The sequence below is a fragment of the Ranitomeya imitator genome, chromosome 2, assembly GCF_032444005.1.
Source record: "Ranitomeya imitator isolate aRanImi1 chromosome 2, aRanImi1.pri, whole genome shotgun sequence".
NCBI lineage: Eukaryota > Metazoa > Chordata > Amphibia > Anura > Dendrobatidae > Ranitomeya > Ranitomeya imitator.
The window spans coordinates 349521601-349536153 of record NC_091283.1 but is presented as its reverse complement, the minus strand read 5'-3'; the positions used below and the strand labels follow the sequence as shown (position 1 = coordinate 349536153).

Here is a 14553-nt window from a genome sequence, read left to right as displayed (position 1 = left end):
TGGGCTTTAATGGAGATTCAGTTTAGAGGGTGAGCTTTAACATTGTCCGGTATATTCCCCAGTACCAAGCCTACATAATGTCTAATTTGTGGAATAGTAAAATTATCTCCCATCAGGATTGGGTATTTAAAGACAGTGTCTTCCAAAGTAAGAGGACATTGATTGTCTGTTAACATGTCCCTAACCAATCGACAACCATTATTCCCAAGCACATGATAGATGGGAGGTAGCCTGCCCTGTAGAAAAGAGGGATGCCTCGGAAGGGAAGAAACACTGAGATATGGGGATCTAGACCACTAATTTGTCTAGCATGACGCCATCCCACTATTACTGACCACAGTAGGGGGTTATCCCTAGCCTCCACTGGGACCTCAGCTTGAAGTAGATGAAGCATAGTGGAAAGACTAATAGTACCGTTACACTCAGCAAATTTGCAAAGAGAACGACAACAATCCGTGACGTTGCAGCTTCCTGGATAGCGATCTCGTTGTGTTTGACACGCAGCAGCGATCTGGATCCCGCTGTGCCATCGCTGGTCGGAGCTAAAAGTCCAGAACTTTATTTCGTCGCCAGGTCAGCGTGTATCGTCATGTTTGACATCAAAAGCAACGACGCCTGCAACGAGCATAGGGCCCCTAGATGTGTGTCGGATCGGTATACTCCGGCTGTTTGACATGGAGCTAACAACCAGCGAGAACGAGAAGTGAGTCGCCGTTACGTCACTGGATCGCTCCTGCATCGTTCTGGAGTTGCTGTGTTTGACGTCTTTACAGCGACCTAAACAGCGACGCTCCAGCGATCTAGTTTAGGTCGGCTCGTTGTCTATATTGCTGCAGCGTTGCTGAGTGTGACGGTACCTTAAAAGGTATACACATCGCCTCATCTATTGGAGTATTAGTAAAGTGGGTGAGGGCATAGATCCAGTCCAGACAGTGGCGGAAAACAGCCGATACACTATTTAGGGGTAGATTAGGGAGACTAAAGGTACCGTCACATTAAGCAACTTACCAACGAGAACGACAACGATCCGTGATGTTGCAGCGTCCTGGATAGCGATCTCGTTGTGTTTGACACGCAGCAGCGATCAGGATCCTGCTGTGACATCGCTGGTCGTCACTGAAGGTCCGGAACTTTATTTGGTCGTCAGATCGGCGTGATTCGTCCTGTTTGACAGCAAAAGCAACAATGCCTGCAATGTTTTTCCATGGAGTGAACAACCAGCGAGAACGATAAGTACGTCACTGGATCGCTCCTGCATCGTTCTGCTGTTACAGTGTTTGACGTCTCCTAGCGACCTAAACAGCGACACTGCAGCGATCGGCATCGTTGTCTATATCGCTGCAGCGTCGCTTAATGTGACGGTATCTTAAGGCCACCTAGAGATTGTTTGTTGCAACTTAAAAATACTAATTCTGGAGCCCCAATTTGAGCCCCAAATAAATTGATTGAAGACTTTTGTCAAAAGCCTGTCACCAGTTTTAGATAGTAGAACCTGTAGCGTCTGTAAGGGAAAAAGTATTTTAGGAAAAGAGATCATTTTAATCAGATGGGCTTTGCCCGCAAAGGATAATTTGAGATTGTCAGGATTGTATTTCCTGTATAACCGCAGAAATGAGAGGTCGAACATTTAGTTTATAAATGTCATGAGGATTTGAGGGTAAATCTACCCCAAGATAACGCAAGGAATCTCTCCTCCATTGAAAGGGGAAAGGGAACGACCACTGTTTCTGAGCATCTTTGAAGATCGCCAAAGCATGATCTTTATCATAATTTATGCGAAATCCTGAAACTGCTCCAAGCTCATTAAAGGCATCCATTATAGAAGGAATGGATTCCTTAGGATTGGCTATCATGAGTAAGATATTATCAGCAAATGCCAATGTTTTAAAGGGAACCTGTCGCCCCCCAGGCGTTTGTAAATAAAAGAGCCACCTTGTACAGCACTAATGCTGCATTCTGACAAGGTGGCTCTTTTAGTTCTGGTCCCTGGCACTGCTGAAATAATAATTTTTGAAATTTGTCCCTCATACCTCGAAATCGCCACAGGGCAGGTCTTTCCCCCCTAATCCAGACGCCTCACAGCCGTCACTTATGGCCTCCGCGTGCCGGACGCCGCCTCCTCTTTCTTCATTAGGGTCCCCGGCGCCTGTGCTGTAAGTTCGAAGGGCAGCGCAACTGCGCATGCCCCAAAAAGAAATAACAGCGCAGGCGCCGGGAATGCTAATGAAGGAAGAGGAGGCGGCGCGCAGAGGCCATGAGTGATGGCTGTGGTGCAATAATCACTGCGTGGCGTTGACCTCTGGAAATAGAAGGTAGAAAGTTCACATCAATAGCAGGCTTTGCATTTTTTTTAATTATTATCTACTATATAAAGCTGAATGTGTGTGTGTGTGTGTGTGTGTGTATGTATGTGTGTGTGTATGTCCGGGATTGGCATCTGCACCGTCGCAGCTACAGCCACAAAATTTTGCACAGTCACACGTCTGGACCCCGAGAGCGTCATAGGCTATATTGTGAGGCGAAATTTTAACCCCGCGCGTTCCAATTCACCAAACAATTTTGCCCCTATCTACATAATGGGGAAAAAAGTGAAAGGAAAAGTGTTGGAAGCGTCGCAGCTACAGCAACAAAATTTTGCACAGTCACACGTCTGGACCCTGAGAGCGTCATAGGCTACGTTGTGAGGTGAAATTTTAACCCCGCGCGTTCCAATTCACCAAACAATTTTGCCCCTATCTACATAATGGGGAAAAAGTGAAAGGAAAAGTGTTGGAGGAGTCGCAGCTACAGCCACAAAATTTTGCACAGTCACATGTCTGGACCCCGAGAGCGTCATAGGCTATATTGTGAGGCGAAATTTTAACCCCACGCGTTCCAATTCACCAAACAATTTTGCCCCTATCTACATAATGGGGAAAAAAGTGAAAGGAAAAGTGTTGGAAGCGTCGCAGCTACAGCAACAAAATTTTGCACAGTCACACGTCTGGACCCCGAGAGCGTCATAGGCTATGTTGTGAGGTGAAATATTAACCCCGCGCTTTCCAATTCACCAAACAATTTTGCCCCTATCTACATAATGGGGAAAAAGTGAAAGGAAAAGTGTTGGAAGCGTCGCAGCTACAGCAACAAAATTTTGCACAGTCACACGTCTGGACCCCGAGAGCGTCATAGGCTATGTTGTGAGGTGAAATTTTAACCCCGCGCTTTCCAATTCACCAAACAATTTTGCCCCTATCTACATAATGGGAAAAAATGAAAGGAAAAGTGTAGGAGGCAAATTGACAGCTGCCAGATGTGAACAAGGGGGACTTAAAGAATGAGAGCGATGGCGCCAAAGAGTATATACCGTACAGTTGCTAAGGTGGGGCCTCGACATGGGATACTCACCACACACGGGGATATGAACACACACAAAATGCGCCACACACTACCACGTGCTTGAACACATATTACCCTCAGCACACATTTCACCACAAATACACCAACCTCGCCACATAAAAGTCAAAACACAAAAGTCGCCACTCAAAACTCGCCACGCGCAGAACTCGCCACATGCAAAAACTAGGCTCTTGCAAAACTCGCCACAAGTGCAAAATTCTCCTCATGAAAAACTCGCCACACGCAAAACTTGCACACGCGGAATAATTGCCACATGCACAAAAGTTGCAACACATGCAAAAGTTGCCTCACACAAAACTTGCACATACTCAAAAGGTACCACACATAATACTCGCAACGCGCAAAACTCGCCATGCGCAAAACTTGCTGCACACAACTTGCTACACTAACCTGTCACATGCAACTCGACACACAAAAAGTTGCTACACGCATGTTGCTACACAAAACTCATCTCACAAAAGTCGCTACATGCATGTCGCCACACACAACTCAACACACACAACTTGACAAACGAAACTCGCCCTAAAACACACACAAGTCTGGTATTATCCTTCAAAAATAAAAATCTGATTAATAAGCAGACAAACTACAACAATTGCACCATATAGGAAATACGGCAGCTGTCAGTCACATGACCTGTCTATTATGTGTATGTGTGAGCTAATATATACTGCCAGGGGGAGGGCTTCCTGTTGGCTGGAGATTTATCAGGCTGCCAATTTAGCTTACAAATACTGAGGTAAAAATACTGAGCAAATAACGTGTGAACGAGGTCTAATACAGGAGGAGATGACACACAGGTATATACTATATACAGGGGAGATGACACACAGGTATATACTATATAGAGGAGGAGATGACATATAGGTACATATATATACAGGAGGAGATGACATACAGGTATATACTATATACAGGAGGAGATGACATACAGGTATATGCTATATATAGAAGATGACATGCAGGTATATACTATATGCAGGAGGAGATGACACTCAGATATATACTATATACAGGGGAGATGACACACAGGTATATACTATATACAGGAGGAGATGACATACAGGTATATGCTATATATAGAAGATGACATGCAGGTATATATAATATGCAGGAGGAGATGACACTCAGATATATACTATATACAGGGGAGATGACACACAGGTATATACTATATACAGGAGGAGATGACATACAGGTATATACTATATATAGAAGGAGATGACATTCAGGTATATACTATATATAGGGGAGATGACACACAGCAGGTATATACTATATACAGGGGAGATGACATACAGGTATATACTATATACAGGAGATGACATACAGATGTATACTATATATAAGGGAGATGACAAACATGTATATACTGAGGTGATGAGGTGAAAATGAGAGGTGTGAGTGCAAAATGAGAGGAGTGAGGAAAAATAGTGGAGTGATCAGAAAATGACAGATGTGAGGTTGAAATGACAAGTGTTAGGGGGGAATGAGAGGAGTGAGGGAGAAAATGAGAGGTGTGAGGGAGAAAATGAGAGATGTGAGGGGGAAAATGAAAGATGTGATTGGGAAAATGAGAGGCGTGATGGGAAAATAAGAGAAGTGAGGTGCTATAACTAACCACAGATATTTACTATGCCCAGGCAACGCCGGGCTCTTCAGCTAGTTTATTTATATAGCACCATTAATTCCATGATGCTATACATGAGACGGGGTTACATCAAAATACAAATATCACTTACAGTAAACAAAATTAACAATGACAGACTGATACAAAGGGAAGAGGACCCTGCCCTTGCGGGCTTACATTCTACAGGATTATGGGGCAGGAGACAGTAGGTTGGGGGTTGCGGTAGCTCCGATGGTGTTGAGGTGGTCATGTGGTCATTACAGGTTGTAAGCTTCTTTGAAGAGATGGGTTTTCAGGTTCCGTTTGAAGGATCCAAATGTGGTGGATAACTGGACATGTTGGAGCACAGAATTCCAGATGTTGGGGGGATATTCGTGAGAAGTCTTGGAGGCGGTTGGGTGAGGAGCGAATAAGCGTGGAGGAGAGTAGGAGGTCTTGGGAGGACCGGAGATAACGTGAGGGAAGATATTGAGAAATTAGTACGGAAATATATGGAGGATAAAGGTTATGGATGACTTTGTAGGTCAGTGTTAGTAGTTTAAACTTGATGCGCTTGGAAATTGGGAGCCAGTGAAGGGATTTGTAAAGAGGGGAAGCAGGAGAGTAGCGAGGAGAGAGATGAATTAGTCGGGCAGCAGAGTTAAGGACGGACTGGAGGGGTGCGAGAGTGTTAGAAGGTAGGCCACAAAGAAGGATGTTACAGTAGTCGAGGCGAGAGATGATTAGGGCATGCACAAGCATTTTAGTTGAGTAAGGGTTGAGAAAAGGACGAATTCTGGAAATATTTTTGAGCTGGAGGCAACAGGAGGTGGCGAGAGCTTGGATGTGCGGTTTAAAGGACTGGGCAGAGTCAAGGGTTACTCCGAGGCAGCGGATTACCGGGATGGGGGAAACTGTGATTTCATTTATTGTGATAGATAGATCAGGTAGGGTAATTAGTTCGGTTTTGTCCACATTTAGTTTGAGAAAGCGAGAGGAGAATAAGGAGGATATGGCTGATAGACACTCTGGGATTCTGGAGAGCAGAGAGGTGACATCTGGGCCAGAGAGGTAGATCTGAGTGTCATCGGCATATAGATGGTACTGGAAGCCATAGGACTTTGAGTTGTCCCAGGCCAAGGGTATAGATTAAGAAGAGAAGAGGTCCTAGGATAGAGCCTTGAGGGACACCAACAGAGAGAGGGTGAGATGAAGAGGTAGTATGGGAGTAGGAAGCACTAAATGTGTGGTTGGTGAGGTATGAGGAGATCCAGGATAGGGCAAGGTCTTTGACACCAAAGGAAGAGAGGATCTGTAGTAGGAGGCAGTGGTCAACTGTGTCGAAGGCAGAGGACAGGTCTAGAAGGAGAAGTATAAAGAATTGTCTGTTAGCTTTGGCTGTAAGTAAGTCGTTCGTAAGTTTGGTCAGGGTACTCTCAGTGGAATGGTGGGGGCAGAAGCCAGATTGTAGGCTGTCGAAGAGTTAGATGCAAAGTGAGAAGAAAGTTCAGCGTGGACGTGCTGCTCAAGGAGTTTGGAAGCAAATGGGAGCAAAGATATGGGGCGGTAGCAGGACATAGCACTCAGGTCAATGGAAGGCTTTTTGAGGATAGGTGTGATTGTGGCATGTTTGAAAGCAGAGGGGAAGGTGCCAGATGTTAGTGATAGATTGAAGAGATGGGTTAGGGATGGGATTAGTGTGGTGGTGAGGTTGGGGAGGAGGTGGGATGGGATGGGGTCAAGTGCTCAAGAGGTGAGGTATGATTTGGAGAAAAGATGAGCAAGCTGTCCTTCAGTTATTTTGGAGAGGGAAGTTATGGGGTTAGGGCATTGGTCTGGCATACAAAGGGGTTGTGGTGGTTTGACAAAGACTTGCCTTGTTTGGTCTATCTTATTTTTGAAGTGTGTGGCAAAGTCCTCAGAAGAGATTAAGCAAGTCAGAGGGGGCAGTGGTGGGCAGAGGAGGGATTTAAAGGTGTTGAACAACTGTTTGGGGTTGTGGGATAAAGAAGATACGAGGGATGTGAAATAGGCCTGTTTAGCAGAGGTGAGAGCTGATTTGAATGCGAGTGTTGCTTGTTTGAGTGCAGTGAAATCATCTTGCGAAAGTGTTTTCTTACAATGCCGTTCTGCGATTCTGAATACTTGCCGAAGCTTTTTAGTGATGTTATTGTGCCAGGGTTGTCTAATGATTTGCCGCACTCTTCTATGCATGACAGGGGCGACCGAGTCGATGGCTGATGCCAGAGTGGTATTGCAGAAACTAGTGGCAGTGTCAGTGTCGTGGAGTGAAGGTATGGAGGACAGTGGCTGAATAGTGTCAGAGAGTGTGTGGGTGTCTAGATGTGCGAGGTTTCTGCGGGGGTGCGCATGTTGCTGGACATGGGTGACAGGTGTGGAGGACAGTGATGAGAAAGTGAGTAGATTGTGGTCAGAGGGAGAGGGAAGGTTGTGAAGTTAGATAGGGAGCAGAAATGGGTGAAGACCAAGTCTAATGTGTGTCCGTCTGTGTGGGTGGCTGAGGAGGACCACTGACTAAGTCCAAAAGATGAAGTAAGGGACAGAAGTTTGGAGGCTGCTGACTGGTGGGTGTCAATGGAGATGTTGAAGTCACCCATGATGGTGGGAATGTCAGCAGACAGAAAGTGAAGGAGCCAGATGGAGAGTTGGTCAATAAAGGCAGTAGTCGGGCCCGGAGGTCGGTATATGATGGCCACGTGAAGGCTGGAGGGAGAGTAGATGCGGACAGAGTGGACTTCAAAAGAGGGGAGGATAATGGAGGGAAGAGGTGGGATTGCGTTAAAGGTACAGTTGGAAGAAAGGAGAAGGCCCACTCTTCCACCATGTCTGTTGCCAGGACGAGGAGTGTGGGTTAAGTGGAGGCCGCCATAACATAGCGCAGCAGGGGAGGCTGTGTCAGAGGGCGTCAGCCATGTTTTGGTGAGGTCCAGGAAGGAAAACTTATGAGAGGTAAAGAGGTCATGAATCACATGGAGTTTATTGCAGATGGAGCGGGCATTCCAGAGTGATCCAGAAAGAGGGAGCAGAGTGGTAGACATCAAAGGCACGAAGTTGAGGTGGGCAAGATTTCGGGTGTTTATGTTGGATTGGGAGTGGTAGAAGGGGGTAATAATGGGAGGTATGAGCTGTGGGGGTCCAGGATTGGGAGATATGTCGCCAGCAGTGAGAAGCAGAGAGAGACAGAGCAGGTGGGAGGAGAGCGGGCAGCTTGTTTTGTGTTTTATTAGGAGAGATCAGAGGTTGAGGAGCAGGTCAACAGAGGAGGTCAGGTGGGGAGGTAGGAGGGAAGGAGAGATTATTACTTGGTTAGAGGGTGCTGGGGTTTGGGGATAGCGAAGGAGAGTGAGGAGTAATGGAGCCAAAACTGTTAGAGCGTATGTCAGCATGATGAGAGTAGTGTGGTGGAAAGGGAAAGAAATTTAGTACATTTATTAACAGTGGTTAGTCATACCTTCTGTTCACTTTTGGCTCATTTCTGGCATATTTCTGCTGTCATCCTTTTAGAGCCATTCTTATAGAGACAGACATGTGACTCTGAATTTATAACAGGTTAAATGCACATGAAATAGGCCAGGTGTGTTCAGGAGGGAGGAGCAGCAAGGAGACTGGTCAAAGACACAGGAGGGGATTAATTAGTCAGAAGCAGAAATGCAAAAGGAAATAGTCAGAATCAAATGGTAAGATAAAGCCAACTGTGTGTTAGCATCAAAGAATTATGGTGGGAAAACATGCATTTGGTGGGAAAGCAAGAAAAACAAGAAAAAACACAGTAATAGCAGCCAGAGGACATACCAGGAATAGCAGATGGATACAGGGTGAGAAGAATCAGGGAAGTTGGGTGATGGGATTGGGATTGCAGCCAGAGGACATACCTGAGGATGAAGCAGATCGATTGTCAGATTGAAAGCAATAATGAAGCATAGTAATAATAATAACAATGAAGCATCTATAGCAAGGGGTTATTTTTCTGTCATATTTCTGCTGTCATCCTTTTAGAGCCATCCTTCTAGAGACAGACCACGGTCCAGACAGACCTGCGGCGTTTGGAGGTAGAATTTAAGGTTAAATCAACAGAGGCTTGTAAACCAGTAGATGGAGCGTTCTCCCACCGTCACTGGTTCTCCAGACGGTCAGCTCTCTCCGTTGTTTGCGATGGAGAAGGTGATCCCGGTTTATTTGAATTTGATGCTGAAATACTGTGGAGTTCGCTGGAGCAGCTGTAGTACTAAAATTGATATGCTGCTTCTCTGAGTGGTCACTAGATGGCAGCAGAGTACTGTGGCTGTATTAGATGATGAGGAACCCAGCCACTCATGTGGCTCACTGTTCACCACTGCTCTGTGTGCCATGTGCAAAGCAGCAGCAGCCCTGCTCCTTCCTTTCAAGATGGCGCCGGAGAAGAAACCGACCACGTGGGGCACCCGGGCAGCACACCAGCACAGCAGCGCCGCATCCACAGAAGAGAGGAGCGACCCGGATGGAGGGGACCCCCCAACCAGCGTGGAGGGCCCAGGACACAAACCACGGGCAGGTAAGATGATTAAGATTAGAAAAGGATGGGTAGTGTGCCCAGTGGGAACACCGCAGGAGACCGGAGGCAGCGGGCAGCCCACAGTCCAAACACCGCCAGTGCCAGAAAAAAACGTCCGGGCGGGCGCTCAGGAAGGGGAGGGGTGTTCGGGGACTATGTGGGGCAGCTGCAGCTCATAGCAGACTCACCGCTGCCCCGCCGGGGATCCTGTCCTGCTTGATAAGGCACCTGGAGCCGAGGGAGAGGACGGCGCCAGACCCCAATCGCCCCAATCACATCCTCTGAGTCCTACTTGCCCAGCTCACCAGGGGACCGATAAGGTCGGTATAACTGGCCCGAAGTCTTCGTCAGGTATTCCAGAGGGGTCTATTCCGGCCCCCGGAGGATTTGGGCCAACAGGTATACTTCAAAACTAGTTTTATAGTCCCAGATGGAGCTCATGTGAAGTTTGTGCTCTCCTCTAGGCTACCAGGCCACGCCCCACAGAAGTAAATATTGATGATACGATCCATAATATGCATATTTTCATTTGCTTTTGTCATATAATTTTGTTGTGAAAAAAAAAATTATAGTAATCAAAATGGCCCTGGCGGCGGCGGCGCCTTCGCAGTAGCATCATTTGGAACACGATAGATGCTACTGCACAGGCACCAGGCTAGAGAAAAAAAATGGCGCCGGCTGTGCCTGAGCAGTAGCATCATTCAGATGCTACTGCACATGAGACATTGAAAAATGCTCAGGTGCAGGTGGCATTTTGATGGAGTTAAAAAAAATTTTTCTAGCAAAATGGGGCTGACGGCAGAGCCCGAGCAATTGCATCTATTGCGTTCCAAATTATGCTGCTGCACAGGCGTGGCCGCCATCGACATTTTGATAAGATAATTAGTTTTTCCCAACAAAATGATATTACAAAACCAAATGAAAATATGCATATTAAAGATTGTATCATACTACAGCACAGGCACGTGTATGATGAATGTACGTTTTTCAAACAATTTGATATGCAGTATGTAAAATAGGGGGCAGGTCACTGAGGGATTAGTGACCTGCCATAAGCCATCAGGATGAATATGTAAGCACAGCACCACATAAGACCCCCCACAGGCCTGCCCCAGAGCATGAGAATCTCATTAACTGAATACTGCAAGTAAAGATTAAGCAACCACAAGACGGATTTCATCAGCTAATGAATCATTGCAATTAGAGTTGAGCGACTTTTACTTTTTTAGGATCGAGTCGGATTTCGCGAAACCCGACTTTGTCAAAAGTCGAGTCGGGTGAAATCGGCCGATTATTTCGAAAAGTTGGGGGCCGACCGAAACACGAAACCCAATGCAAGTCAATGGGGAATCAAAGTCGGCAGTGAGTGGAGGACGAGGAAAACACCTACAGTGCCCATTTTAATGCCAAAAACATCAATTCTTATTTCTTAAGCTTGTCAATCTTAATTTACTTTATAATAGTAGTTAGGCACTGAAAACAGGAGGTCATTTGGCTAAAGTTGTGGGTGGGTGGGGCTGGCTCAAGATTTTTGTGGGCCCAGGAAACGCGGAATACGTCACGGCGGTGGAGCAGGGAGAGGTAAGTATTTCAACTTTGCAAGTGCTGAGATACTGAGCAAGCAGGGGGGCCCCACTCGTTGGCACTGGCACAGGGCCCCTCATAGTACGGCGGTGTGTTTGACGGCGGGTGGCGCCTCCCACTGCCAGAGACACTTTTGCGTACTATGAGGGGCCATGTGACAGTGCCAACGAGTATGCCCCCCTACCTGATGAAGGAACCTGCACTTTCATCTGCACCTTCCTCTTTGTCCCCGTGTAAGGTGGTATAGTATGCGGGAAGGGGAACCTGACTTTCAGCAGGGTCAGATTCTGGCTGTGTAGAGTGCAAGGGGAATATAGTGGTCTGGGTCAATGTACCAGCAGACTCGTATAGCAGTGGCTGGGGAATGGGCAGGATGAGGAGGAAACACAAATATAGGCCCAAAATAAAAAAGTAGGCTAAATGCAGTTCAAAATTGGTAACAGGACTAAACAGGCGGCATTGCTTTGTTCAGTGGAGGACAATTGCAACGAGTGGCGCAGACACAGTTAGTAGGCCCAAAATAAAAAAGTAGACTAAATGCAGTTCAAAATTGGTAACAGGACTAAACAGGCGGCATTGCTTTGTTCAGTGGAGGACAATTGTAACGAGTGGCGCAGACACAGTTAGTAGGCCCAAAATAAAAAAGTAGACTAAATGCAGTTCAAAATTGGTAACAGGACTAAACAGGTGGCATAGCTTTGTTCAGTGGAGGACAATTGTAACGAGTGGCGCAGACACAGTTAGTAGGCCCAAAATAAAAAAGTAGGCTAAATGCAGTTCAAAATTGGTAACAGGACTAAACAGGCGGCATTGCTTTGTTCAGTGGAGGACAATTGTAACGAGTGGCGCAGACACAGTTAGTAGGCCCAAAATAAAAAAGTAGACTAAATGCAGTTCAAAATTGGTAACAGGACTAAACAGGCGGCATTGCTTTGTTCAGTGGAGGACAATTGTAACGAGTGGCGCAGACACAGTTAGTAGGCCCAAAATAAAAAAGTAGACTAAATGCAGTTCAAAATTGGTAACAGGACTAAACAGGTGGCATAGCTTTGTTAAGTGGAGGACAATTGTAATGAGTGGTGCAGACACAAGTAGTAGGCCCAAATACAAAAGTATTGCAAGTGGTAGAGCACTGTTCGAGCTGGGGGGGAACACTCTCGTGGGCGGCGGTACTGGCATAGGGCCCCTCATATTACGACGGTGTGTCTGACGTTGGTTGTGCACCACCACCGTCAGAGACACTTCATTGTACTATGAGGGACCCTGTGCCAGTGCCGTCGCGCAAGAGTGGGCGCACCCACCTGTCCAGGCAAACGGCACTCGCACGGGTGCTTGTGCCAGGTCGTGGGTGACCACGGCCCTGTGGGGGGAGTCAGCCCATTTAGAGAGGTATAAAAATGGCCTATGGTGGACATTCAGCAGCTGCAGATGGAGGAATTGGAGAAGTCAGTATGATGAGGCCAAAAGCAAGACATTTTTCAGGCAAGCTGCGTGTCAACAGGGGAAGGTGGGGAAAAATAAATTGAAATCCATGATTGGTTCATTTTAATGAAGGGTAGATCATCAACATTATGGGTAGCAAGACGTGTCCTTTTTTCGGTCAGTATTGAACCAGCAGCACTGAAGACTCTTTTTGATAGCACACTAGCAGCAGGGCAAGCGAGCTCCTGTAATGCATATTCTGCCAATTCTGGCCAGGTGTCTATTTTAGATGCCCAGTAATCAAAGGGGAATGACCTGTGAGGGAGAACATCGATAAGGGAAGAAAAGTAGTTCGTAACCATACTGGACAAATGCTGTCTCCTGTCACTTTGAATCGATTCAGCAGTACCTGTCGTGTCAGCGGTCATTGCGAAATCACTCCACAACCTGGTCATATAACCCCTCTGTCCAACGCCACTTCGGATTTGTGCACCTCTAACACCTCTGCCATGTTGCCCCCTACGGCTCGTGTGAGAACCATCACCGCCACTGTGTGCTGAGAATGCCTGAACCAAACAGTCTACAAGAGTTGCTTGTTTAGTAGCCAATATTTGCTCAAGGTTCTCATGTGGTATGATATTTTGTAATTTTCCTTTATATCGTGGATCCAGGAGGCAGGCCAACCAGTAATCGTCATCAGTCATCATTTTGATAATGCGGGGGTCCCTTTTTAGGATACGCAAGGCATACTCAGCCATGTGGGCCAATGTTCCAGGTGTCAATTCACTGCTTGTGCTGGGTTGAGGAGCACTTTCTTGCAAATCAACATCACTTGTGTCCCGCAAAAACCCTGTACCTGACCTTGCAACACCACCAGTTTCTATTGCCCCCTGAGAAGCATCCTCCCATAAATATTCATCCCCATCATCCTCCTCCTTCTCCTCTTTATCCGCCACTTCGTCCAGGAGAGTTCCCTGAGCAGACAATGGCTGACTGTCATCAAGGCTTCCCTCCTCGGCTGCAGACGCCAGCTCCTTAATGTGCGTCAAACTTTGCATCAGCAGACGCATTAGAGGGATGCTTATGATGGCGTCGTCTGCACTTACCAGCCGTGTGCATTCCTCAAAACACTGAAGGACTTGACAGAGGTCTTGGAGCTTCAACCACTGCACACCAGACAACTCCATGTCTGCCATCCAACTGCCTGCCCGTCTATGTGTATCCTCCCACAAATTAATCACAGCACGCCTCTGTTCGCACAGCCTCTCAACCATGTGCAGTGTGGAGTTCCACCTTGTTGCAACGTTGATTATTAGGCAGTGCTGGGGAAGATTCAGCGATCGCTGATGGTTCAGCATACGGCTGGAGTGTACGGGCGACCGGCGGAGGTGCGAACAAAGTCTTTGCACCTTCAGGAGCAGGGCTGATAACTCCGGATAATTTTTGAGGAAGCACTGCACCACCAGGTTCAAGGTGTGAGCCAGGCAAGGTATGTGTTTAAGTTCTGAAAGGGCTATGGGAGCCATAAAATTCCTTCCGTTGTCACTGACTACCTTGCCTGCCTCAAGATGTGCACTGCCCAGCCATGACTGAGTTTGTTGCTGCAAATACTCGGCCAGTACTTCCGTGGTGTGCCTGTTGTCGCCCAAACACTTCATTTCTAAAACAGCCTGCAGACGCTTACCACTAGCTGTTTGATAATGGAACACCTCGTGTGCAACACTGGCAGCTGCGGATGGAGTGGTCATGTGATTGCGCTCTGTGGACGAGCTTTCACTTCTGGAGGAGGAGGAAGAGGGGTGGCGAACGCCTACAGCCATCTGTTTCCTAGACCGTGGGCTAGGCAGAACTGTCCCATTATGGCTGTCCCCTGTGGACCCTGCATCCACCACATTAACCCAGTGTGCCGTGATGGACACGTAACGTCCCTGGCCATGCCTACTGCTTCATGCATCTGTTGTGAGGTGCACCTTTCTACTGACTGATT

The 14553-nt window shown here is 47.0% G+C and overlaps 1 protein-coding gene across 1 annotated transcript in view; it reads left to right on the top strand.

The window, feature by feature from the left end:
- Positions 1-9429: 9429 nt before the first annotated feature.
- Positions 9430-14553, top strand: part of LOC138663750 (zinc finger protein 665-like) — a 106339-nt gene continuing 101215 nt past the window's right edge. The window contains exon 1 of the mRNA XM_069750079.1: positions 9430-9560. Within this exon, the coding sequence (XP_069606180.1) occupies positions 9507-9560 (54 nt within the window). The 5' untranslated portion in view covers positions 9430-9506. The remainder of the gene's footprint in view (positions 9561-14553) is intronic.